Genomic DNA, 21962 nt, shown 5'->3' with positions numbered 1-21962 from the left:
TCATGTTTTTGGTGTTCTATTCAAAACTGGGTGTTGTAATGAGAATGCAAAGCTGAACAACATCCAATCTGTGCACCATTGTTGAGCCAAATTATTCATTTGACAGGCGACAGTGTAGAAATGGAGGTGGAGAGAGGGGTGCGACATGTATGACCACTTGCACCTGCCTTTAGACGTGACCAAGAACGTTTAAAGAGTACTGAACCCTTTAGTCTGAGCTTATGTATCAAGTGACTGTTGTTAAGATTGTGTATGATTGTCGTTCCCAACCTTTCTTGTGTGAAGTACCCCTGCTGCCCCGTTGGATGAGCTCAAGTATGCCTTCAACACCATCCGTCCTGTTCCAAATGTTGTGTTTTATTGAATGGGTTTCCATAAAGTGGATATTATTTAGCGCTATTAATGCAATAAAACTGCATAGCATTACAAAATGTTTCCAGGTTTATAACTGACTTATGTTGGTGTAGAGTGTCCTGTGCAAGCCGTCTGATGTAGGTGTTAGTTAACTGGTTATTACAACAGTAAATATACTAAATGATGACCAATTTGAAATCAACTTTTTTTCAAAAATATGTTTATTTTTTAAAGCATAATACAAAATGTTCAAATAACTTCACAATTGTTCCACTTAACCCCTGTGAACTGCCGAGGTACAGCCTTAAGTACATGCTCTCCTGGTTGGGAATTAAGAAAATCATAAAACATCTGTGTGGGTACTTGACCACCAAAGATGGCGGTCTGTCCATGGTCCGCATGTGTTCAGAAAAAAAGGAACTTAGTGTCTTACTGGCCCATGTAAGTGCAAATGGTATGTCTGCTCTTCAGCCAAGTACAATGAGGCTTCGGTGTTATCCTCTTGTGTTATCTCTCTGCTCTCCTCAAGACAGTGGAGCCGTCGATAGAAAAACACTTTTGTTTTGGTTTGAATTTCAGCTCAATTACACAATCCAATGAATGTTATGTATTATGTGAAGACGGGACAAGTCAGAACTGGAAAAGCCGTTGATTAGGTCAGGCCTTTTTTCTGTCTCTGGGGACCAGCGAGCAAATGGAGACCAGTCTGGCTGACCCATACTGTAACTGTTTCTTCTGAGACAAGTCAAGTGGTTATATGCCAAGATTGATGGAAGCTTATATAACAACACAAACACAATTAAAAAAAATTGTCAAGATAAAATGAAGTGACACATCAAAGCCTTACGGTCAACAGTGCATCGACACCATGTCAAAGAATTGAGAATTACTGGACTGGTCGTGACAAACTGGAATGGGTGATGTCCCTGCAGGAAGTAGGAGTTGTTGACAGGATCGCCGGCTGTCACAGTCTGTCAGATGATATTGACTGTGTAGATAAGACAAGACAGCCATCATAAAGTGGCAGAGAAAGCAGATGTTGTAATAGGTGCTTAAAGCTGATAAGGCATCTACAACTGCACTGATGAAAGGTTCTCTGCTGTTCCTCAAGAACAGATACTTACTGTAAAATGACTCAGACTATGACTCAGAGACATTTTCAACCTTTATTTGTCATTTCTGTCACGTTGGCTGATTTGAACAGAATCCTCTCAGTCAACTATATTGTAAACAGAGAGAAACTGCATGTACTTGTGTCTTTCCTTGGTGAAATATATGTTTCTTTATATTTTATGATAAATACATTTTTAGCCGTGCTAGCAGCAACTAAGTGTATCGGACGGGCCACCACTTTAACACAAAATTAAAAATAAATTCAAATAATGTTGTTAATCCTCTGACTTTTCTTCTAGCGCCACCATAAAGGTCAAAATGTGTATTTGTCAAGTACTTTATTTTATGACAAAATACCGTCAAACACACTGACAATCGTAATAGTTAATAAATCAATAAATTAAGTGAGAAGTAGGGTAATTTTCTCTTGTACAATCTGACTTCTTTTTGCAACCAGAGGACTCGCCCCTGATGGCTATCGGAAAGAATGCAAGTTGAAGTCACTTCCTCATTAGCTTTACTTTCAAGGACCCTGGCTGGCACTGTGTGCTGTGAATATAGACACAAACAGCAGTCAGTCCACGCAGAGTCGACAATGAGATCAAAATTTACTTGACAAAGACATCAATTATAATAATAATATTCACGTAAATCATTTTAGCCACATCTCACATGAGGGAGAAAGCTAAAATGTCAGAAACATCTGGCTCTGTTCTTTTTGGGTTGATTTCTGGAGTGTCCACTGATGTCCTTGGACTTACTCAGAGAGCTGTAATCATCCAAGCCAAAACATAAGAAGCTGTCTACTGATCTGGATCAGAAGTTATTGATTTGACAGAAACAAAGAGAGGCATACAGGGTGCTGGTCGATAATGACCCAGAGTCAATGCTTTAACGTCTCTCTTTGTAAAGTGAATCTCATCTCAATACCTCGGGCTGTTGTTCCTAAAATCAATATGTTGCCTACAGGGTCAGGCAGTTTGTCCCTCAATAGGGGGAACCAAGATCTGCCGAATCCCCGCTAGTCCCAGAGGAGTTGTTCTGGAGCTGACCTTTGACCTCCCTTGACAGGGGAGTAAGAAAGGAGAATTTCCCCTGTGGTACTAACTAAAGCATGGTATTATTGTTGCATTACAAAGACAAACTAACATGCTGATGGAATCTGGCAGAGACAGCTGCGGTCTGTTGCAGCCTATTTGTCTTCTAAATACTACACGCTCTCAAGCAGTAATCCAGTTTCTTATTTGGGGTTCAAATATAATCATTTTCATCAAGATGGTCAAACAAAAAGAAATCTGTCTGTACACGCAAGCTGGCTACTAGATTGCAGACTCACCGCAAGTGTGTGTGTGTGTGTGTGTGTGTGTGTGTGTGTCAACAGGGCCAAGGCATGGGGTGATGAGGACTACCCACTGCTGACCTCAATGCAGATGACCAGTGATGGCCACAACATCACCTCGACAGTAAGTCATAAATTTGTTACACAAAGAATTTTTTTTTTAATATATATATATATATATATATATATATATATATATACTATAGTTAGCCAGTTTACAAATTACAAAAAAATAAACCAGTTTAATTTCATTATTATTGCTTTGTATTTAATCTCAGTCTAAACATAAAATTAATTTTGCAACATCCCTGGCATTTCGTTCTCCCCCTCTCTCGCTATCTTGTTTCCTCTCTTTTTATCTACTATCAATACTATTAATATAATCTACCCTAAATAATCTGATATATGAGGAGTTTTTTATTTAAATGTGTTTTTATTTTTGCAGTTTGTTGGATGACATAATAAACAGAGGACAAGAACAACAGCAACAGCAGCAGGAATTCCTGAGCTTGCTGGAGACGATTGTTCTGACCATCTTTCTCTCCATTATTATCATCATGACAGTGTTTGGCAACCTGCTGGTCATGGTGGCACTCTGCAAGGATAGATATCTAAGGTGAGCCTGCTGTCATTTTTGAAATACTGGAAGCAGTAACAGTGGTCCCATCTTGGCGTTAAAGCACCGGTGAAATGAGAAGGGTCTACTTGCAGCCAGCAGAATCCATACAAAACACACACTTTAAGGTTTTCCCTGTTACCTCAACAAAAAATAAAGTGTTCACTGCCACGAAATTCACCTAAAATGTTGTGGTGTACAAAACACGTTTGATGTTGAAGTCAGATGTGACTTTAATGAGACAAGCAACACAAACAAAGAGACAAAGCCAGGGCATTTGTTTCGTGCTGTTTGTACTGAAAACACACATGTATCGTGTAATGCATTCTGGGGAAACGTTTTTTGTAAAATGACACATGGTTTGGAACGAACCCATCAAATGTCAAAGCACTCGCATTACAGAGATCCTTTCCTGAAAAATCGAGATTGGTAGCCTACCAGTGACATTTCACGACTTGCCTAAAATCTAAGTCAAACTACAAGCCTATACTAATGTTTTTGATCTATACATGAAAAGTTTTGAAAAGGCATTTAATTCAAAAAGAAATCCTCAATCCTACGAACCCACATCGGGCAGGCTTCATTTAAAACATGGAAAACAGGACACTTGCCAGTCGCTTCATATTTCTGAAAAGTCACACTGACAGCTGGCAAACTGAAAAGGAAGCACCTTTAAAGGTTAGAGCTTATTACAGTCATGGGAGACATGATGGCACAGTACAACATATATAGTACACCATGAACTTCCACTGATTTTTCGATGCGGTCTTTTTTCCCCTGCTTTCTTCTCAGAAAGAAGAAGACTAACTACTTCATTGTGTCGCTGGCATTCGCCGACTTGCTGGTTGCAGTGCTGGTGATGCCCTTTGCCGCGATCGAGCTGACCACCGGAGAGTGGCGGTACGGAGAGATCTTCTGTCTGGTCCGAACGTCCCTGGACGTCCTGTTGACCACAGCGTCCATACTGCACCTCTGCTGCATAGCGCTGGACAGGTTTGTGTGTGTGCACGAGAGACGAACGAGGGGGATTCGAACCTCATTCGTTGGCTTTCGTGTACATCATGTTTGTTGTGTGTGTGTGTGTGTGTGTGTTTTACTCCAGGTATTACGCTATCTGCTGCCAGCCGCTGGTCTACAGACACAAGATGACCCCGGTCAGAGTGGCAGTGATGCTCAGTGGCTGCTGGCTCATCCCCACTTTCATCTCCTTTCTACCCATCATGCAAAGCTGGAACGCCATCGGCATCGAGGACATTGTGAGTCCTCAGCCGGCTGAGATTGAAAATCAAAACGGGGGCTCAAAAGCAACTGCTGGCTACATTATTATTTGTATTACAATTTTATTACAGCCCCGCATAAACAAAATATACTGTTTATTTTAACAAAGTATCACACTTAACAGTTCACATACCTCCCTCAAATGCCTAAAGAGAGAGATGTTCTTTCTGTGAGGGCAGATGCAGCATACCTTTCCAACCTAATATTCTCTGTTTCTAATAACGTTTCCAATCCCTGGAACAATGACACGCTAATGCAGTGATCACAAAACAATTCCAGTCCCTGTGGAGGCTCTCTTGCTGCGAGCAAAGACAGCACTTCAACAAGCATTTCCTGCTGCTTTGGATATGTTTTGGCGTGAGGTTATTTCAGAGCTGCCTTGAAATGAGCTGCAGGACTCCCAGAGGCAGACGAGGATAGATGAATTTATTCAGCCAGAGTTAATGAAATACTCTGCTCTTTTTCTCTGTCTTTCAGTCTGGCAGCGTCCAAAGAACAATCTTTTGTTTTTAAGAGCTGGCTGGATGGCTTGAAGTCATATGTCACGGACAAAATTGCATAGGACTTGCTGTGACTTATGTCTGCGCATTTAGGCCAGGTTTTAGTGGTTTGTTTTTATCTGTTGTGTGTACATTTTTCCTCTTTGGCCGCTTGTCTTTCTCTCAAAAAATTCAGGAAATTTCCATTGCACTCTTGTTCTGCCCAAAAAGGGAATTGTTTGAAATTGTAACTTCATCTCACTCTAGCTGTCACGAAGCCACAGGAACTGATTTAATAATTGTGACACAAGTTAAACGATACTGTAAAGTATGTCATCTTTGGGGTGAACTGTCTCTGCTCCATTTCCACCAAAGACAGAATAAGACTCTGCACTCCTGGTGGCATGGTGATATGAAACTAAGGAGTCTCGTCTCTATCTTAGCTTTGAAACCTTTGAAACCAGAATTACTCAATATGTGTATTCTGTGAAAGATACCTTTTAAATGTTCCTAGGTTAGGATTTTAAGGCTTAGCTTAGTAGTTAGCCTTCCTCAAAGTTCAAAAATACTTCTACCTTTAACACCTTATCAATTATCTTGTTTGTTTCATACATACACAAACAAAAAAAATAAAGTTTTGTTAAATTTTACAAATGATTTGTTATTTTTGTGTCCGTGTTTCGTCTCCTCTCCAGATTGAGGAGAGGCGCTCCTTGGCAGGAGGCTCCAACGACACCAGCTGTGTGTTTCTGGTCAACCGCCCGTATGCCCTGATCTGCTCCACAGTGGCCTTCTACGTCCCGTTGGCTCTCATGGTCCTGGCCTACCAGCGGATCTACGTCACCGCCATGACCCATGTGCGGCAGATCGAGACACTGCAGCGGGCCGGCTCTGCTCCCGTCACTGGGACGACTCCAGTTGTCACCGTGAGGTCCTCCACTTCCTCAGATCCGTCGGAGCACTACCGCCTTAGGACAACAACGGGCTCCTCCTCCTCGGAGCACGGTCCCATAGCGAACAGCCGCATGCGCATTGAGACTAAGGCGGCAAAGACGCTGGCGGTTATAATGGGTTGTTTCTGTCTATGCTGGGCGCCATTCTTCATCACCAATGTGGTGGACCCCTTCATCCATTACTCAGTGCCCTGGCAGCTGTGGACAGCCTGGCTGTGGCTCGGGTACATTAATTCAGGGTTGAACCCTTTCCTGTACGCCTTTCTGAACCGGGCGTTTCGGAGGGCGTTTCTGGTGATTCTCTGCTGTGGGGATGAGCGGTATGCGCGGCAGGGGAGCTGCTCCTATGGACACACCCAAAGAGCGTACTCGGCTGCGTCGGTCAACGGGACGTCTATGGCACTGAGGTAAACACACGGTAAAGGCACGCCTACACCTGTCTTCGTGAATATTTGTGTTGTCTTGCTGTGCTCCGTGTTAAAAGTCCCATCAAAGAAAAAATCAGGACCTCAGGAACCAGGTCCATTTGTCTTCTCTTGCAAAGAGAGACGAATGTGCGTTTACTGTGGACTGAGCGCCAGTGGGCTGTTGGAAAGTCAGTTTTCTTTCTACATTCGTATGTTTTTGATGCACTTCACTGTAAAATTGTAAAGAGAATGACAAATTGGACTGTTATTTGTTCCTTTGGCAATCTATTTGTCACCACCCATCTAATATTAGCAACACTGTGCCCGTTTGGAGCATGTGTGCGTTGGGAGCGGGCCAATTGCTTGGCTCCCCGCCCCAGACATGCTGCCGGGAAGTGAAGAAGAGTCCGGTTGTAATATTAGTATACCCAACATCTAGCAGCAAAAGTTAACTGCAGCCAACGACCTGTAGAGCCCCCCCTCTACAGATGACATGTTCATATCCGCGAAGTCGAGAAGCTTCGCCCCTGCTTCTACAAAAAGTGCTGTTCACTAATTTATTCAAAGTCTATTCGTATTTAACACGTTGCACGTCCAAATTGTACTAAATTCGAGGGAGCACTCCACGGGGTCCACAGAAAAACAGTCACCGACTGTGAAGTAGATCGGATGAGCGGTTCTCGAGATATTCGAAGAACACCCAGAAAGACAGACAGGTAGACAGACAAATTTAGCTTCAGTCTACATCCTATGGATCATAGGTTGGTTCAATCATTGGTGGTGCATCAAAACCAGCAGCGAGACACCATACCATGGCTTGGACACAAGGCATCGTCTTATTTGAATTAAGTCATCATTTCTCATTTAGGCCATGTGTCATACTTTAATGTGTAAATAATAGAGCTGAACAGGCTGTGCCTTTTCTATAAATACATGTTCATGGCCAAAGCAGCTGTGTTGCTCTGCAGATGGAACATTTTACCAGGACAAGAAAGGAAAACTGTCCAGGAATCAGACTTGTGGTAAATTACTTTAATAGTCGAGTCATTCAATTTTGGAGCATAGTGTGTACTCATATTATAGAAATAAGATCTGCTCACGAGCTGTGTCAAATATGCTTTTCTTTCTATCGTGTCCCATCAGGAAATGTATACAGCACACATGCTGTATTTTGTGTACATAGATTTAACTTATCTTAACTTATAAGCCTGTACAGCAATAAGGAACTGGAACAGTATAAGCTGGGGAGGTGGATGGAGTAATAAGCCAGCACAGACAGTAACAACAGCATGTAGCTTGTGAAGTTATAAACCAGCAGCAGTAGTAGCAATTTCACTATCAGACCACATGCTGGGGTCATGCTAAAACCCTTTCACTCCGACATGGAAAAGTGCAATGGAAGGGTCGGAAACTCTGGCAAGATCCATCCAGCCTCTGTAAATGGAAGTGGGTTAATTCCAAGTCAGCAACTTCCGATCTAAATGCGTCCCAGTGCATCTGCTCGGGAAAACATGGGCGCCTGCAGTGAAGTGATGTCTGTATGGCAAATATCTCAGCTTCAGAAGCACCGCTTTGCTGCAGGCGTCCATGTTTTCCCGAGCAGATGCCGTAAGATGCATTTAGATCAGAAGTCGGAACTGACTTGGAATTATCGACTTCTAATTTGCAATGATTCGCAGCATCAGTCTGCAGAACCCTGAACAGAACACTAACGCTAGTTTATTTAAAGTTTCTTTTTAATATTTAATGTATCACGTGTGCAAATTGCACCAAATTGGACAAAGCACTGACTTTAAACTGTATTGCCTTTGTATTGTATTTATTGCTTTAATAAACTCCTCAGTGTGTAAAACTGACACCTAAATAAAATGCTTGCCGTCCTGAAAGTAAACCCCATGTTGCTTTAAATAATGTGAGTCATCTCAAGTCGTTTGTCACAGCGCTGTAGAGTTCTCTTGAGCTTAGAGTCTCTGAGGTGTTGAACTTCAAGGAGGACAGATTACACTTTTCCTAAATTTGTCTTATTTCGCCGATCGCAATCTTTAATTGAATGATAACGAATGATAACACAACGATAGTCCAACATTCTTTGACTTTTACAGCGTTTCTTTCTGTTGCCGTTGATGGTGGTGATTTAGTTGACGTCTGTGTTTGTGCTCCCCTTCTAGTGGGGATGATGGAGGAGGCGACCTGCTTGTGTCTGCACTGTTTAACTTTAACACAAGTACTTTACTGCTGGAGAGAAAAAGAGGCATACGCACTTACACACACAAACGCGCAGTCACACACACACACACACACACACACACAGCTGACAAATTGATGTCAAACGAGAGAGACATTCTGAAAATTTAAAAACCGTGCATGCAAAAACACACACATGCAATGCTTCGTGCACACAAGTGCAGTTTTTTTTCTTTTAGAGAGGAAGCTTGGTGACCTTATGCCTCTGCTCCAGTCACAGTGGTTTTTGTTGTAATGTGTGTTTCCGGCGTGTCTGTGTGCGTTTTTGAGGCTTTCTGCCGGCGTGTGTCGGAAACAAAAAAGGCAAACAGTTTTAACTCCAATCAGATGTCCTCTCTTAAAATCTGTCTCGGACAGAAAACAGACTCAGACAATCAGATTACAGCCAACGGGACACTGGAAAGGGAAATTACTGGAGGGATCCTGACGAGTCATTTTGTCTGTGAGCTCCAGGGTGTTTAGGCTCAGTCTGTGTGTGGATTGTGTGTGTGTGTGTGTGTGTGTGTGTCCGTGTGGGTGTTTCTCTGTAGTACAGTTTAATACAAAATCTGTCTTCTGCCTTTTTATTTATTCCTGTGTGAATGCGCTCTTGCACACACTTGACAACAATCTGTCAGTTTGTAAGACTTTGGACCCATAAAAGGCAGATTTGTTCTGTAAAGACCACCATTCATCTTCAAAGACTGCGAGCAGCCTTCCTGCATCTTATAAAACAGTTGTTTGTCCACTTCATTCCGTGGTCAGCAATAGTCTTCTAGTTTCTACTGAGGTCTGGTCACAGATAAATAACATTTGTTTCTCGGTCACTTTGGTCACTTTTAGCCATGCAGTCACCAAGTTTCACGTCTCTGCAAGTTGATTTGAATGAAAATGAACAGTTACTGCCTACAGGGAAGAAACTCAACACACAACTTGACAATAATTTGGGAAACAGTGACCAGTATAGTCCTATAAGATGTACTGTATATGAATACAAAGCTCTCTAGTTCCTATAGTTTTAGATGAATCTCATTGACGTCTGACATCATCTAATTTGAAAATGTTTTTTTTAGTAAAGAATGTGTCAATTCTGGCTTCTCTGCATTCCTGCTCTTCATGGAAGAAGCAGCGTTGCCGTTTTCCGCTGTGGAAATCTTGAGGCCGTTTTCCTGAGTGGTCCGAACAACAAACGCACGCTGTCGGACACTCACCATCAACACTATGCTCCAGCAGTGGATAGTAGACACTTGCTTGTGTTTAGAGTCATCACAAAGACTTTGTGGTGTGCCCAGTAGAGAAAGTAGAAAAGACTTTGAGACCATCTGAAGCAGGTCAACGCTGTTGAGTAAATATCGTTGCATTATCGCCCAGAGGCCTTGTGTTGCTCCAGAAGATAGTGTACAACTTCCTTTTACAGTGTTTTAGTCTTTGTTCAATTTATGAGAAAATGACCCTACTTCTCACTCGATTTATTACCTCAGCAAACATTGTAAACATCAGTTTATGGTCTCAATCGCTACTTTCAAGCCTTCTTCGATACAGCATGATGCTCAGTTGGTAAATTATGGTCCCATTTAGAGTAAAGTAGAATATAAAGCAGGGGATGCTTTAGGGCCTGGCTGCTGTGTGATTGACAGGTCGTTACCACAACGTTGTCCGATTTGTCCGTGTTTTTCCTGTCCATGAAAGTTAATTGTAACATCTTTGGTCCGTATGTAAAACCGTATATAGTCCACAAACCAAAGGGTGATGTCACAGCAATAAATTGGAACTCAACTTTTTCAACTCAAAGTTCTGAAAGATCAAACATGTTGTGGGCAGATTTGCTACTCTCACAACACAGGGCTCTCCCCGTTACTACACGCTGACATTTTAGGAATTCTGTGAGTCCTCCTCAGAGGTACAGCTTACTGTTGTTGAACATGTTGAAGATCTTGTGGTCATCTTCTGAAACAAGTTTAATCTCACTTCTCTTCTGTAGATTCTCCGTGACTCTCTCGGCTCCGTCATCTTACCTCCTTCAGAGCAGCTGACATCGGTACCTAAAACAGAGTGGGCTGAATGTGTGAGCTTCAACTCAAAAATACAAGCACGGGAGTGATTCAAACAAGAGTGAAAGGTGTAAAATGAGAGGTTGATACAGTCTCTTAATGTGCACAAATCAGACCCCAGATAATAAATGAGCTGCCTTGCTATTAGAGGCAAACCTGGACACAAGCACCTTTTAGTGCTATATAACAAAGTAGGGAAGCCAGGAAGGGATATTATGTAAAAAAAAACATTTTCCCCTTGAGTGTCAAGTGTCTGGTGAGAAAAATAACAAGCTACAACTCAAAATGTCCAACTCTTCCTGTTACAGTTAATCAACGTCAGTGTGATCCGTCCTGAGTTCACCTTCGGCTCTGCGTGGAGATCTCAAGTCCTGTTGAATTCCACAAATGCAGTGTTATCAGTCCTGTACAATCAGTGTGATTGTTATGTGGTTCAACTATCTGCCAGTTAATGCCAAAGCAAAGCGCAGCTGTTTAGCCATTTCAAAACAGCAGAGCTCGTAATCTCACTGGAGCGAAGGTTCATGAGGGAGATGACGAGTAAGATCACTCGTTTGGGTCAAGGCCCTGCCGCCATGCTCTATCAATGCCGTTTACCCGTCCGTCCTGATCCTTCTTGTTTTGATTATTATAATAAGCTAAAGCATTCAGCTCCATATATGGAAGTGAAGCGCAGCAGGAAAGAAGACAAATGAGCAATGGGTGCAAAAATGCAACGTAAAATAGCTGTTGAAACACTGAAATTTCATGAAAGTTCATTTGTTAATAAATGGATAATCAACTGTTGCTCTCACATGGTTTATCCTTCACGTCAGCAGGAGAGTGCAATCTTGCTTTTCCCAGAATGCCAGAGCCATGCAATGTCAAAATCATTAAAAAACAAAGCCCCTTTTTTTTAGAACTGCTCTTTATTGTACAGTGCTGCAGCCCATGTTTTGAGCATGTTGTGTCGACCACAGACACTTAGTTTAGACAGACAGGCCGGGGAAGTGTTAACACTCCAGTCTGTGATTTATTATGAGGCTTATATGATTTATTACTGTTTGATTGAAACCCCAAATCCCCCAGCTGCTCCTCTCTTTTTTCTTACCCAGAAGACTTTTTCGTCCCTGCCTCTCATCTCGAGCGCTGAAAAAAAGGAATTACTGTTTATCGTCATATTTTATACTACAACAAAAGAAAGTGAGAGAGTCAAATGGGAAGAATTCACATTTAAATGATAAAAAATAAGCAACATAATAAAAGTTGTTGGTGTCCTGATTGCATCAGCTGCTGTCGTTTCTCTTCCTCCTCAGTTTTAGACTCGGTTTGGATGTTCTGAACTCATCTGTGATTCTAATTGAATCTCTCCCTCGGTCTCATGGCATTGCTCTCTATAACAGAAACATGGTTTCCCTGGTGACAAATTGGACAGTAGAATGAACCCACCTGGGCACATCTGTGAGGGACAACAGACTTGTTCTTTCTTTAAAAATGATCGTGTTAGTGCACTGATTTGAAACACAGATTCCGCTCCACATTGAGTTAGCCTTTATACTTAAGGCAAATGTAAATACAGTAGAATAGAAACAATAACAAACAACAATATGTATTCAGCTATTATCTCTTTGTGCTATCAGATACTGTGTTGCATAGAACAGTAAAGGATTAAGCGCATTTACAACAGGCCTTTTGTCATGGGAGACTTGTTGAGTAGGAAAAGCACATGTGTAAATGAGGAAATGAATGATGGCTGAATCCCATTTAGCTGATTGAGTTTCAGGATCCTGCTCTAAAGCAAATGTCATTGTTGATGTCAGTAGCAACACCTGCTAACCTTACCTGCTAAGTCAATGTCCGAAGTAAAAAAAACAACACTTTTAGCTCTGGTTTTGGTCTCTACTAACTAACTTATTCGCTTATTGTGTCTGTCTTCCATTTGGTTCTGGACAGGCAGTGTAAAGTGGATTAATCAGAGCTTTTTTTTTGCTAAAATATTACCCCAAAAAAAACAAACACTATGAGAGTTGTGAGAGTGAACCAAAACAAGAGAACTGCAGGCCCCAAAAAACCAAAACAAATAGCTGAAAGATGCTAAAATGCTCCATAGAGCTGAGAGGAACTGTGGGTCTTCACCTCACCTGACTGTCTGCCTGACACAGAGATTCTGCTAAAAACAACACGGAGCAGGAAAATGAATCCTAACTTCGTTTCAGCACATTGAGACTTTGTGAGAGAACTTTGCATCAGATCTCTTGCCAGGCTTCTGATGGGGCTTACGCTATCGCGGTTTCCCATCGTTCTGTGAGCACACTCAGTCCCTCAGTGTTATCTCTGCAAATGCCGATGTTCCATTCATTTTTTCCGTCCGATGTCATCAACAACGCGAGGAAAGAGAACTACCGTATGATGATGAGTACACGGGTGTGATCACACCTGCGAACAGTCCAAGTGGCTCTGGAAATGTCAGCTTTGTTGCATTTGGTTGTGTTTGGTTGCTTTGGGTGCTGACGGCCTCATGTTGAGCAGACTAGAACTTGTTGGCAATGATCACATGACTCACAAGCAGTTGATTTACGTCCTGCCAGGTTCGAAAAACAAATGTGTCGCAACAAATCATTTTGATTTCTGCTCAAATTTTCCACGCATGAGCACCTGCTGCTAATCACACATTGCATCCATCTTCTGCTACCCATAATCCCTTGTGTTTTGAGGTTACTTCCTGTAGTTGGAGTGAATCCCATGTTCCTTCCTGCTATTTTGTTGCTTATATCTTTGGGAGAACCTCAGGGTCAGACAGCTGTGTGTCTGTATGTGGATGTATAGCGATAGGGTTAGGGTATTCATATTGATTGATTGTGAAGCAAACACAGGAAGTGATGAGTAACAGCAGTAGCTCAATGCGTCAAATGTAGCAGCACAGCAGCACAGCCACCTTTGTTCTGACTAACACATAAAGAACCGTGCAAAGCAAATCGATTTCCTCGTAAAAAACTTTGGAAACTAGTTCAGGTGAGGGCATATATACAGCTTGTATTTGATGGTGGAAAAGAAAAAGAAAAAAGTACCAAAGCACCGGGACAAGCTTTGAGAAGTTCATCCAAAACAATACAACATTTGCATGAGTCACAAGATAAGGTTAGGTTTAACGATTTGGCAAAATTTCACCCAACGAATAGGACATATTGTTAAAAAATGCAAATAAGATACAAATTATCTTTTGCAAACACGCAGACATAAAGTGTCTAAAAGAGAAGCAACGTCTCACTATCAGGTCCATCTCTGAGCAGGAAGTGAGGTGGGTTAACTTCAGTGGGATGGGGGGGGGGGGGGTCAGGTCCAAAACTCCCATCAGATCAAATAATTTGCATTTTGTCTCTAACAAAACAAGCTCTGTTTGAAGAACGGTGGGGATTTCCTTTGTTTTCCTTTAAGCCAGTGCTTGCTATATGAAGGGAGTCTGCACAGACGCACAGAGACAGCACAGTATCGCATCAGTGTATTGAAGAACCACGCTTAACAAATAGACCGATCTCAGTCCGGTGAGCTGCATAACCCTACAAAGTACGATTTAAATGTTTTTATATATCCTCTTTTTTGTTCTCCTTTCATGAGATTATAATTAGGGTTTTTCTCCTGTTTTAGAATCGTTCAGCATAGTATGACATAACTGAAAGATTAGCTGTAGATACTGAGATTCAGATTTAGAGGAAAGGACGCTCTATTTACCCTGAGTGACCAAATCAGAGAGTCAACATAAAACACTTGCCAGTAAGACGCTAATAGAAATGAGGGTGTTGTTATTTCTTGTGAGATCTGTTGGGAGATGGCGTCGGGTCACTGCATGTAAATATGTCTTCGTTCAGAATGGCTGCCACTGTATCCTCCACAGCAAAATAGCAGAAACATGAAACACAGAGGATTTTTCTGTCCTAGAAACCCAGATCATGCTCATGAAGGGGCTGCAGGACACCAGTGTGGATTCAATGCTAAAGTATCGCTGTCAGTGTAGCGATCCTAGAGCTCAGAATTCAACACATGCATGCACATTTTTCCCTGTGTGGTCAGTCATTTACATTTTCTGAGAAGCAAAGACACTCCAGCTGAGCGTCTCGGACTTGATGTTAGAGGAGGAATGAATTTTATCCTTTTATGTTTGGATTTTTTTTGTTTCGTGTGTTTGTGTACTGCGTGAATGCTCGGCCGATCCAGAGTTTGGGATTTGTTTTAGTACACTGTCTATTTATGAGCTGATGGTCTGTTGTGTCCCTCAATGTTTTCATTCCGTTTGATCTCAGGAAGAGGGAGTCGAAGTTTTGGTACAAAAAAACGTCTCTAGAAGCGAGGTGGGCCTGGATGAGAGGAGAAGATGAGCTCTTGTGCATTGACCACAGGGAGAAAAACTCATTTCAGGAAGGAGGGAGGAAGTGACATTGTTTATAGAAGTGTGTAGATAAATCTGGGTCTCTAAAAGCCTTTGATGTATAATTAATAAGGCTGAGTGTCCACAATCTAACACGTCCTCTCCATTACCACGGGAAGAAGCTCATATATCAGAGCTGAGTGGTTCTGCTTCCTGTTCCGGCTCAACACCGTTCAGGTGCTTCAACATTTTAAAACTAGTTCCAGCAAACGTGGATTTCGATTCCCAGCTGACCCGTCCGACATACAGTACCTGTCGTACTGGAGTCCTAACTGGCCCAGATTCCAGGGTGTCTTCATGAATTCACGCTGCCAATTAGCCGACGAACGTCCCTCGAGTGCCGGAGCTGTCTAAGCAATGCTTCAGTCCGTGCACGTCGTTCTATTTATGTGTGCGTGGACAAGTGTGTGTAAAGGCAGAAGGTTGTTGTTTTCAAGCATTTGGGCATTTATCAGTTTGTCAGTGATAGCATGTGTTCACCCTGAAGTTTTCCAAAGTACAATATTCCTTCTTGCTTTTGTAAATGTTCTCCGTTTGTAATTAAAACACGGGAAAAGTATCTCAATGGTGGAAATGAGTAGTTTGCTTAGAACGAGCAAAACTAGCTCCTCCAGTAATATCCTCAGCTTTCCTGTGGGAAAAACGCACCTTATCTTCCTTCCCCATCAGCGCTCCGTCCTCGCTACCTCAACCCTCCAAAACGAGGAGATAAGAGTGAAATTTGATTATTTAATGTCCCCGAAAGATATTAGCGCTAAATTAAAGGAACACAAACCTCTCCTGTATCTCGTGTCGATCCGTCTTAAGGTCACGGGTACAGATCATATGACAGGACAGCCTTGTTGTTTTGTGACATTCCAGCTTTCTATATAGTCTTGAAGCATGTATGAATACTATACAAGGACATGGTACTGAGTGCAGCTTTGACACAATTAGAAACAAAATGTGGTTCTCATAAAAAAACTAATATATTGCTAAAAAAAAAATTTTTTAAAAGAATATTATTTGTTTGTTAAATCAACAGATCATAACAGAAGCAGTACATTTACACAGAAAAAATCATCAACAGTCTGAAGCAAAAGAGACTGAGGACAATACACAGGCTGGAGAGGAAAGGGCCAACATGCACAAAAGACTGTGTAAACAAAAACTAAAGTTTCAAAAACCTCATCTGAAATGCCTGCTGTCAGTTAAAATCCTCTCTTTCCCTGAAAAGAGCTAAAAATCCCCGTACAAATCAGTTCAAGGAGTCTGAATTCCCTCCTTTCTCACGGTGTTTTCCCAAGCATGGAGCTTTTTGATGTGTGTTTTGATCTACTGTTTCAATTTGTCAGGCTGGAATTTTGCCACATATTAAACTAACTGACGGATAACTGCAAATCTGGCAGCACGTAGGCGCCAGATGCAATTATGAACAGTAAGTTGAATACATGACCTGTACTCGGCTGTTTTAAACTTGGCCTTTTTTCTGAGTGCTGCCTCTCAGGAACTCAGGCATGTTTCCAGTGAAAGATCTCGAGTGTGTGCATTGAAGAAATTGTAATAAATTGTCCTTAAAGTCATTGGATAGCATTGACAGTACAGGAGATTTGAGTTACATTTTTCTCAACTTCACTGTATCACTACCTGCATGCAATATGTTTTCTTAAATGTTCCAGTCTCAGAAATGACTAAAATGACCATGTCTTGTTTTTCAAGAATAGTTGCGGATAATGCTAAAGTTAAAGCTTAGTGACAAATACAAAACATTGCGTTTAGTGCGGCTGCTTCACAATGAGAGCCGGCTCAATGCTTTTAATGTGAAGCAGCAATAACATGAAATGATGGGTTTGCATTAGCAGTAACTTAAAGGTCCAGTGTGTAGGATTTAGCGACATCTAGTGGTGAGTTTGCAGATGGCGACCAACTGAAACTTCTCCCATGTGCCAAGCGTGTAGGAGAACTACGATGACTGACGCAAATGGTCCTATCTAGAGCCAGTGTTTTCCTTTTTCCTATTCTGGGCAACAGCAGTATATGGCGGTGCAACATGGCAGAGTTTATAAAACTATTAATATCATATTCCGTCTCTACCAAGTATCCCCCTAAATCCAACACACCAGACCTATAATTCAACTTTGACACTTCTGTGGGAGAGTTAACAGTGAAGCTGATATCTATGAGATCAAAGAAAAAACAGTAAGGGCTGGATTACACACTGCATCATAGCCTGGGAATCTCGTGAGTGAGTGAAGGCAATTTAAATCCAGTGCGGACGTGGCGGACTCCACCACTTAACCGCAATGAAAACTGCGATCTGAAGAGGTTATTACTAAATGTAAATACATTAGTTGCAGACTATAAATAGTGACAAAAATGGGGTTTCATGTCATGAATATCTAACACAAACAAGGGTTTGGAACAGCTCTGCTTTCCTCGCCGCTGCTGCTTATCGTGTCGAGAGTAGAAACAGAAACATATTTGTCAATTCCCATGAGAGAAGTTCATTTCTCCTTTCTCTCCTTCTGACCAGGAGGGAGACTTCGCTGTTCCCGACAAGTTTGTTTTACTTTTATCATAAATGGCAGCTGACACAACCTCACAAAACAATTCACAGCCATCAAACTGAAGGAAATGATGGAAAATGACCAAACTGCACAGGTATTGCAAGATAAATCCTTCTCACCTTTTCCCTTTTTCTCCAAATTGGACAGTAAAAAGCCAGACAGAAAGCAAGACAGATTGGAGGAGACACATGAGGGAAAGCTCTGCTGGGAGTTGACCACTAAACTATCTGTGGACAGAATGATGTTATACGATTGGATTTAACATGTGGGAAAACTCCAATACTCTCTTTCCCCCCATTTTTTCTAACTCTGGCAATGATCTGTTATGAGGGGCTATTCAATTTTGTTTTAATGCTACAGATAAAACTTAGAAATTGCACTTCTCGTGGTTAAAAGCTGCTATACTGAACGCCGGAGGTAAGATATGTGCACTGTATGGGACTCATTTATTAAATGTGTATATATATGTATATATTAAACCACGAGAAGTTAATCTGACACGTAGTCAAAACATCTGCTTCGGGCCATACGGATGAGATTTAAGGATCCACAAAGTGACCTGCGTCTCAACTGAGTGTAATTTGTGGTGATCAGAAGTATAAACAACAGCTTTGCTCTATGAACCGCACATTAGTGTTTTGGTCAAACTGTACTTATGAATTTAAATGTGAGTCAATCTTAAGCTGAAGGATGAAATTGAATCCAAAATGCCCCCCAGATGTGAAGGAAAGCATGAACTCTATGATGCCAAATGTAAGCATGAATTTGTTCTATGACTGAGTTAATGTGGCTTTGAGCTTCATCCCTAATAAGACGCTGCATCCGGTCTTCACACAATGGCGTGCAGGGTCAGATCTCAGGGATAAGCAGGGTTTTGTTATGCCTCATTAAATGAAAAAATAAAATTACAGGAGGGTGTATTTGAGGATTTCTTTGTGACAATTTCATTAAAATAAACTCAGTAAAATTCTAATCTTCCTCCAGGCAGTAGGGACAGCTGTTGCTGTCAGACGCTTGTTGTTGACTTTGAATTCACTCTTATAAACGTCCTTACAACTTAAGATCTTGGCTGATAATTGTCAGGTTTAGATTTTCTTTGCTCCAGTATTGATGTCTGTACAGTGCAAACAGGAACTGCTAGCAGCCAGAGCAGCACGAACATTTTCATAATGCAGATGTGCCAACATGCAAAAACACGGAGGTGTACTGAGGTTTCAGTTAGTTCAATACTCGACGAAGACTCGAAGTTGATCGTCACTAACTCATTTTTCACCTGGCTAGTCGTTCAGGGTGGAAAAAAGCTTAAATGATTTTGCACAGGTGTTGTTTTTACATTATGATCAGATACTAAAGTGTGACACTTGACAGCAGACGGAAAACCGATGAGCTAAAGTTAAGGACCGTCTCAAAATTGCATGCTAATGGAGCAAGAGAGCTTCTTCTTCTGGTGCAATCTGATCCAGATAAGAGAGGGAAGTTGAGAGTAGCTCTGCATCACACCGCTAAAGGACACTTATTGAAGGATAATTATTTAAGCAAATTCTGCATTATTTTTTTGGGTGCCTATCTAACATCTGTCCACAGATGAAAAACAGCCTTCGGGTTAACTCTGGGCTCATTTTCAATCATGTTTGTTGATGTGCTTTGTCCTTGTTAAATGACGCAGTAAATAGATGATTAATATATTGCCGTAGCAGCTTTGTGTTTCTGAAAAACAGGACATATCCAGGTTCATGTTACTTGATCAAACACGTAAAACAAAAGTGAAAATAAAGTTTAAACTTCTAATCTGTCAATCAGTCTAGATATCAGAGAATGATCCTTTTTTTCAACCCTCCTAAAACTCCTAAAAATTACATTCATATACAACTAATTAGAATGTGTTACTTTGTTTTTGAAGTCAAGAACAAAATATTTTTTATTGAGCGCATCTGTAAAATGTTCGTATTTAGTGTCTTCCACTCGTTTTCCCAAAAAGATTCACTCCTGGCAACTCAGTAACCTCTCGGTAAAGGTCAAGGGAACATTTGTGGTCTTGGTCCAATATGTAAAATCAGCTTAAGTTTATTCCAACTTGAATCTTGAATCATGTTGACCTTCTCACTACAGATTTTCTTTTTTTCTGACCTAAAGTTTCCTAATCCAAACCCCACCCGGGATGCAGGGCGTGAACCACGGCTTCTGATGACATAGTCTTGTGCTTTTTACACCCAACTATCCACCCCAGGCAACACTTCCTCCATTGGAGCAAAATGTTGCTGCAGTATACATTTCCTCCACAACAAATTTGCCAATGCAACGTACGGGGCAGGGTTACATTTTTGTGGACTCTTAATTCCATGATTATTTGTAATCCGGATGACTGTTTCCCTTAATTTCCTCCTCGGTATTATCTGATGCTGATCTTTCCCCTGGTGGCTGTTGGCAGTCTCATCCACGACTGTGTGACGGGGAGACAGACAAGAGTGTGTTTAGACTGTAAACACACTCGCTGTCCAGAAAACAGAGGAGTAAAAGTTACAGAACATTTCTGTTTATACCCCCACCCCTTTTCGCCTCCTCACCCTGAACATGCCTCCACATGGGACTGAGTGTGTGCATTAGTGTGAGTGTGTGTGTGGTCACTGTAGTCAATGGTCTGATAACAGCTATATTTACTGGGACTTCCGTTCAGGTGTGTGTTTGCTTGTTGGGGTGTGGGTGTGCGTGCGTGTGTTCTCTAGTTTTCCCATGATCATGAGGTCATACGGTCTTCACACAGAGGGACAGATTACCTAAGTCCTCCACAGTAAAGGACTTTTGCCACTTCGGGCTAGTTTAGGGTTTCCATTTGTGCATAAGGCTGTAAAACCACCAGAACATCATGGACTAACATCAATTTAGATTTTAAGTGCTTTTTGCTTCTGTTTTTCTTGAACTCGGTCAACAGACCAATGAACACACACAGCAAACACAGAACCACAAAATATTTCCCTTTTTGCTACGTTTTTATTTAAAATGTCATTTTGCCATTGTAAACTAAACTTTTTTTCCCTGTCTCCCTCCTCTTCCTCCCTCTTGGCGGAGGACTTTGCTGCCTACTTTGAGAAGAATGTAGACCGTAGTTCCCAGTGGCTCTTAACTCATTTCACATGCCTCCTTCCTCTTCTATTCCCACTGACTCTACCGCAGAAACTCTGCTCTGCTTATTTCTGCCAGCAGACTTATGAGGCAACTCTGCCTTGACCTTAACTTTTCCTCATAACCTTTTCTTACAATAACAATCGGACCTTTTTTTTATTTGATTATTTCAAACAGACATTTTGACTGTCTTTTGTTGTATTAGTTTCATTCTCATTGTGGCCAGTCCTTGTGATGATGGATTTCTTGGCATCGGAGACATTACAGCTTAACCTAACACATCATTTGTGTGTAGAGTAATCCACGTAATCGTGAGCCGGGAAGGGTGACGTAGTGTAAAGTTCAGTGAAGAACTCTCTTGTCTCTTTTTCAGATTGTCATTCCTGCCAAATCGGAGCTACAGCGACAACGGGCGCACGATGCTGGCCAACGAGCAGGAGTCCCAGGACTCTCTTGGACCACATTGAGGACGTCTTGACAGAGCTCTGACAGCATCAGCTGACGTGGGGGGGGACCTTTGAGTCCGCTCAGAGACGAAGAAGTCTTGGCCTGTGTAATCTCAACTGTCTATGAACTGACCTGAGACTGAGACTGGGATTATCTCACCTGGATAGTCACTGTATGATCCAGAATCCTCATTGGATGACTACTTGGATGATTACATGTATGTTGATGCTGTCCAGGGTCAGAGGCACTATTGCAGGCCATCGGATGAGTACAGACAGTCAGATCTGACTCTTGCTGGCTCAAAATGAGATACAACATAAAATGTAACCATATTGGTGCAGACCAAAGCACTAGTTGTACTTGCGTTCCATGGACTGAAACATTGCCAATATTTGTCCAGGTTCTCATTCTAAAACCCGGAGAACTGTTGTTCTCGGTCGGACATCAGGATCACAGGATGTGAAGATGAAGTCAGAGGTCCGGCACCACAGATCTCAGAAACCACAGCAGGCTACATGCCAAACTCTGGCTAAAACGATAAGTGAAGCTAGAGGCCTCTTCTGCTTTTAAACCTCTATTATGGCATCCCTCCATAATTATAACAGAGGTCACTGCCAGCTGGTCACGCAGGTGA

The 21962-nt window shown here is 41.8% G+C and overlaps 1 protein-coding gene across 1 annotated transcript; it reads left to right on the top strand.

Annotated features, from left to right (window-relative positions):
- Positions 1–2907: 2907 nt before the first annotated feature.
- On the top strand, positions 2908–21424 carry LOC306710235 (5-hydroxytryptamine receptor 4; the record flags this gene model as incomplete). Its single annotated transcript, XM_079178653.1, has 6 exons — positions 2908–2930; positions 3252–3422; positions 4215–4415; positions 4525–4678; positions 5875–6539; positions 21255–21424. 6 exons carry the CDS (start codon positions 2908–2910, stop codon positions 21346–21348), a joined length of 1308 nt encoding a protein of 435 aa, XP_079034779.1. The 3' UTR covers positions 21349–21424.
- Between the last annotated feature and the right edge of the window lie 538 nt (positions 21425–21962).

Source organism: Pholis gunnellus, assembly GCF_910591455.1.
Source record: "Pholis gunnellus genome assembly, chromosome: 18".
In the NCBI taxonomy this organism is placed as follows: domain Eukaryota; kingdom Metazoa; phylum Chordata; class Actinopteri; order Perciformes; family Pholidae; genus Pholis; species Pholis gunnellus.
The sequence above is the reverse complement of the archived record's forward strand: the minus strand, read 5'-3'. Positions and strand labels throughout refer to the sequence as shown.